The sequence below is a fragment of the Benincasa hispida genome, chromosome 8 (assembly GCF_009727055.1).
Source record: "Benincasa hispida cultivar B227 chromosome 8, ASM972705v1, whole genome shotgun sequence".
NCBI lineage: Eukaryota > Viridiplantae > Streptophyta > Magnoliopsida > Cucurbitales > Cucurbitaceae > Benincasa > Benincasa hispida.
This window is the reverse complement of record NC_052356.1, coordinates 50,372,275-50,377,704: the sequence shown is the minus strand read 5'-3', so window position 1 is coordinate 50,377,704 and position 5,430 is coordinate 50,372,275. Positions and strand designations below refer to the sequence as shown.

General features: G+C 37.0%; 2 protein-coding genes across 2 annotated transcripts; one reads left to right on the top strand and one right to left on the bottom strand.

Moving 5' to 3' along the window:
• The first annotated feature begins 572 nt into the window (after positions 1 to 572).
• LOC120083260 lies at positions 573 to 3,378 on the top strand. The gene is made up of 3 exons (XM_039038932.1): positions 573 to 1,177; positions 1,278 to 1,492; positions 1,686 to 3,378. The coding sequence occupies exons 1-3, from the start codon at positions 1,079 to 1,081 to the stop codon at positions 1,909 to 1,911; spliced, it is 540 nt and encodes a 179-aa protein (XP_038894860.1). The 5' UTR covers positions 573 to 1,078; the 3' UTR covers positions 1,912 to 3,378.
• Positions 3,221 to 4,313, bottom strand: LOC120083259 (oxygen-evolving enhancer protein 3, chloroplastic-like). The gene is made up of 3 exons (XM_039038931.1): positions 3,941 to 4,313; positions 3,522 to 3,817; positions 3,221 to 3,427 (listed from the first exon to the last, which is right to left on the bottom strand). Exons 1-3 carry the CDS (start codon positions 4,239 to 4,241, stop codon positions 3,329 to 3,331), a joined length of 696 nt encoding a protein of 231 aa, XP_038894859.1. The 5' UTR covers positions 4,242 to 4,313; the 3' UTR covers positions 3,221 to 3,328.
• Positions 4,314 to 5,430: the final 1,117 nt, after the last annotated feature.

Genomic DNA, 5,430 nt, shown 5'->3' with positions numbered 1-5,430 from the left:
CATTCAGGTGGATTTCAACATCAAGCACCAATGACAAATAATTGTTGCTGTTAATATTAAGGGCGACAAATTCTAATTTTGTGAGATTCGCCATGGCAGCACTATCATAAAATATTGTATTTATATTAGAAATTTAATAAATATTAAATATGAAAAATAACATTAAATTTATTAATTATAATAAAGAGAAAAAAATCTGACCTACCTTCAATGGAGGAAAATGTCAGGAGCTCATGCTGATAACGTATTGTAAAATTGGAGAGCACAATAAAACATGGATATGGAGAAAATATAATATAATAATAATAAATAAAATAATATAAGAAATTAAAAATATATGAAAATGGAAATTTTCTCCCAAACTTTTGAATTTTTGACCAATCTTTTTCCACCTTACAAAATCCATAAAATGAATACTATTTATAGGAGAGTTGGCCAGTAGGAGGTGAAATTAATTGAACAATAAAGATGTGTACTCATAAGACGAACAATAAAGATGTGTACTCATAAGACGATTACATGTTCAAAAAATGCATGGGGTAGTAGGAGAACTTGGTCTTCTAGGACAACAAGCTTTGGCCTAATTGACATCTATTATTATTATAATATTTATAATATATACAAAATTATTAAAATTTGAAAAATTACTTATTCACGTCAAGTATAACAAATTTCTTTGCTTATTTAAATGAAGCAATTCAGTTATTGTACAGAATAAAAAACCTTTGACTTTTTCCTTCCTTTCTGATTTCTTCTTAAGCTCTGATATTAGGCTTACAATCCGGCGGCACCGATTTTAAAAGAATCTGAAAGCGTTAGAAAATTTCCTCGGATCCTGTTCATTTCTTGACTCCCATGGAAGGCATCTGCAACTGCATCCAAAGAACCAAAAAGGGAAGAACTGCAGAAAGGAAAGAAGCTTTTTTGAAAAATTTGTCACCAAAGATGATTCCTTTTATTTATGTAATGGCGCAAGTCTGGGTTTCCTTTATTCCATCTTCCCTGTCTCCAATTCAGAGCTTTAAACCATGTTCCCCCAATTTCAAATCTAGGGGAAAGCTCTGAATCTGCTGCAGAAATGGCGCGAAACTATGGCTTTCTGGTCTGCATTTTGGTTATGGTAATCGACGCTGTTGCCGGAATACTTGGCATTCAAGCTGAAAAGGCTCAGAATCGGGTATTGCTGAAGTAAAGTGAAAAGAAATAGTAATATATGGCTCGCTGTTGACGTTTATCAAAATATGCATGTTAACTGTTCGACGTATTTCCTATTTCAGGTGGTACTAGAATCGGTGAGCATATGGGTGCGTGCATGCAGCAGGAAGCCGAGAGATGATGCTTTTAGTCAGGGGCTGGCTGCAACTATTCTGCTTGGTGTTGCTCATGTCATTGCTAAAGTACTTGGTGGGTGCATTTGCATTAGGAATAAGCAACATTTTCAAGAATCAACTGCAAATAAGCGATTGGGATTGCTCTTCATGATACTCTCATGGTGAGTCTCTGTGGCACTAAATCAATCTTCTCCTAGCCTTTTAAGCATTGCCATTTGAAGTTTTTGTTGAGAAATAGTTTTTCAGACATTATTCAACCTATCGAGTAAATCAATTCAGTTTAGGTAATCTTGAATGATTTTAAATGAAACCCAAATTTTATGGAAGTGTTCTTCTCTTTGGCTGAAATATTAGGATTACATTGGCTATTGGGTTATCATTGTTGATAGCTGGGACGGTGGACAATTCCAAGTGGAAAAACTCATGTGAGATATCAAGTCATGGCCTGTTTTTGGGTGGTGGGATTGTGTGTTTCATTCATGGGCTCTGTACTGTTGCTTATTATGTTTCTGCAACAGCAGCTTATAGAGAAGAACAGAGGAAACCCAAAGCAAAACCTTCTGAACCACAACATGTATAATCCAATTGACATCGGTTTCCTGTAATGACAATATAACCTCTATTTTATTAATTTTGAATAAATTTTGAATCCACATCTCAGTTCACATTAGGAGCATCTACCGTTTTCCTTTTCCAGCAATTGCCAGGCAATATATCATACCACACCGACATATGCAAAACAAAACGTGGGTCGCTTTTTCTACTCTCTTTTTCTTTTGAAATTTCTGCTTAGAAAAGATCCCGTTGAAAATGGATTTGTTACATATGCACCGAATCGTATTCTAAGCAACTTTAAGAAACTGATCATATAATAAGTCTTTTTTAAATGATTCTGGCAAGAACTTTTTGTGCTAAATCTGATTCTACATGGAAGAATGCTTAAAGACGATGAAAATGGTACAAAATATTCTCACAATTGAATCGACAGGAAGATTGGGCGAGAATAGTGGACTTGGAGCGAATTTCACCATGATGTATGGACCCAAGCTATTTTCTTCTTATGTTTGATTGTAGTGATCGTTCAGTTGTGAAGGAGAGATATTGAGACCTCTAATTTCAAAGTAAGTTTTTTATTGAATAAAATGGAAAAGAGAGTAAGAAAGGAAATGTGAAAATACCTAGAGTGTAAGTTTATAGAGTTTTGGTGAGAGCGTTGTATAGATTAGGGGTGAGCATGATAGACTGAAAAACTGAGCCAGTTGACCGAACCAAAATCAGTTGGTTGGAGAAGAGGGTCGGTTAGTGTCAGTTTGGAAAAATGCCAAATCGAAAATTTTCAATTTTTTTTTTTTAAAGAATAAAACTAACCAAACCGATCGATTGACTTTTATTCATTGACGATCGAGGTTGGTTTGAGCATTTATTAAACCGACCATAGTAAGTTCAATGGCGGTTTGGTTGGAAAACCGACTCCGACCGATGTTCACCTCTAGTAGATGGAAAAATATCCTAACTAAAAGTGACGAGGGAAAGAAAGTGATTGGTCAATAATTTAGGGCTAAAGGTAAGGAGTGTAATTGTATCAATGCCCAATAGAAGGGAAAACTCATCTTTTTAACGAGAATCAAGATGGCTAAATTGAAACTGGAGGATTTTAAGATGTTTGGTATCTTTGGATGTTTGACTATTTTAAGTTTCCACAATCCGAATATGATAATGTTGATGTCCATATGGTAGTAATGTAGGATTACCGCAAAACAAACTATCCTTGGGGAATATGTTCTCTATCTATGTTGCATTGCTATTAATGCACACCAAACGTAAGTAGTGAAAATTGTAGTGTCACTGAAAAAAATAAGCAATGCAATAAGAAATTAGCAAGAGTTGAGTTGAGGGATGAAACCAAATTCCGTGGATATAACATTGGTTCAAATTGGAGAATCTCGCATTATCTTCACAAATAATTTTACATCACATTAACAGAAAACGTTCTTCTTCTAACCAATCTTGGAGAGGACATCGTTGAGGGTTGACACAGTCTGAGCATAATACTTCTCTGCTTCTGAGCTGCTCTTAATCTTTGCTGCATAATCCAACTGCAAATTTCCCAGTTGATGGTAGAAAAGAAAACGTTAGAAACAATACAGAAGATACATGTAATCAAGTTAGAAATTATGAAACAATACTAACGTTGTTGATGTCTTGGAAGAGCTTTCCTGTGAGGTCCTTAAGGGCCTGCTTCTCTTCCTTAGGCTTGGCTGAAATGATTGTCTTGAGATCATAACGAAGGTACTCTGCCTTAAGACGAAGGTCATCACGGACAAATGGCCAAGCCTTCTTCTCTATCTGCCCCTTTACATTGATAATGTCCTTGGCTGATTCTTTTGCCCTCGCCACAGCCATCTCTGGACTTTGTGGTTGCAGGAAGAACCTCTCTTTCAATGGCAGGTCCAAGTCCCTTGGCTGGTCCGAGTTCAGAGTCCCAGCTGCAACAATCAAAACATTGTCAATAAGCTTAAGATTTTGGATCAATCCGTGATTTAACGGTCAAATTTGACCTAAAGATTTAAGCCGATGGATTATGAAAAGTTTAATGTTGAATCACTTACGGAGTCCACCGGAGGGAGGTGGTGGAGGACCGACTTTGATGGGCTTAGCCTCAGCGAGAACAGCTTGAACGAAAGAGCTGGAAGCGAGACCGGCGGCGACCAAGCCAAGAACAGCCCTGCGGCTGGTCTCAGGCTCAGCAGAAACTTGCTGGGCTCTGATCATCAACCCAGACCGGGGGACGGAGGGCCTGCTGCTGCCAGCCACACTCAAGCGGGTTGAGCCACTAATTTGAAGGCTACCTTCCAAAACAGCCTGAGAGGAACCACATAGACCTGCCATTGATGCCATAGCTTGTGCCATTTCTTCCACCACCAGCCTTTTTGAATACCTTTTCTTTTACGAAGTTAAAGGTTTTTCTAGTGAGAAATCGAGAATTATGTTGTAGATCTCTTTATTTGTTTATGTGACGTAGAGTAAATGGGGGACACCACCTTATCTGCCATTTTCTACTTGGATAAGTTGGATATGGTTTTAACCAATCGTGTATGAACACGTGTTAGATGATTCTTCTTCATTGGACAAGTTGGATAGGTTCCATCGTGGGCTACTAAAATTTCACCACGTGGAATTCACCAGATCATGATTCTCTTCTCTAACATCATGTACTTACTTATGATATTTGTGTGCCTGAAGCCATCCATACCATTAATGATTAATTTCTATAGTAATCTTAATAAATTAGTAAAGTTTAAGAGTTGTATTTTAAACACCGGGCTATATTACAAAAACTTTTGTAGATTCTTTGTTTGATGTTGTTGATGCCAAAATTTATATGGATAAAAATATATTTGACCTTTACGTGACATAAGCAAGAATTTGTTTGAAGGGAAAAAGAATGTGGCTTACATAAGAAAGAACTTGCACACCAGTGTCACCTATGTCACACGTTTAAGTCTAGAATGGATGAGTGTGGAAGCTAAAAAGTTTGAGAGTAGAATTCAAGTTACCTTTTTAGAAGTTACAAAAATATATTTGTAAATGAATTTGACCCAATATCTTTTCCTTCTCCTTTCGGGATTATATTAACAAGTAAACCAAACCGAGGGTACCATAGATACTGGACTAGGGGCATGTTGGACACACCCCACGAGACAGTTTGAGCTCCTCGGGTTGAATATGGACGAGGCCTAAGACTTGAGGCCCAAGGCCCAATTCTCTTCCCCGTTTGGTCTAATGTTTCTAATTTCAAACTCGTCTCATTTTGATTTATTCCTTTAGTCTCCATGATGATCCATAACACATGTGATTTCAACATAGTTTCAAGATTAGAACTACTACAAATTATCTTTATGATTACTCGTATCACATTTTCTATTTATATGGTGTTTCATACCATTCTTTATCTTAACTTATTATATGACAAATAGAGATGTCTATTTCACCTGGGGGCATCTGCCCTGAACAGGGCGAAGAATCCTCGATTAGATAGGAATAGGGGAGGGAGCGAAGAACTATTCCCTATCCTTATCCCCGTCTAATTAATTAATTA

Excerpts from the sequence above, each read along its gene's own strand:
- LOC120083260 (XM_039038932.1), top strand. The coding sequence starts at position 1,079 with ATGGCGCGAAACTATGGCTTTCTGGTCTGCATTTTGGTTATGGTAATC. Across the intron at positions 1,178-1,277 it reads CTGAAAAGGCTCAGAATCGG|GTGGTACTAGAATCGGTGAG; the intron begins GTATTGCTGAAG and ends TTCCTATTTCAG. Across the intron at positions 1,493-1,685 it reads CTCTTCATGATACTCTCATG|GATTACATTGGCTATTGGGT; the intron begins GTGAGTCTCTGT and ends CTGAAATATTAG.
- LOC120083259 (XM_039038931.1), bottom strand. The coding sequence starts at position 4,241 with ATGGCACAAGCTATGGCATCAATGGCAGGTCTATGTGGTTCCTCTCAG. Across the intron at positions 3,818-3,940 it reads ACCTCCCTCCGGTGGACTCC|CTGGGACTCTGAACTCGGAC; the intron begins GTAAGTGATTCA and ends TGATTGTTGCAG. Across the intron at positions 3,428-3,521 it reads TCTTCCAAGACATCAACAAC|TTGGATTATGCAGCAAAGAT; the intron begins GTTAGTATTGTT and ends GGAAATTTGCAG.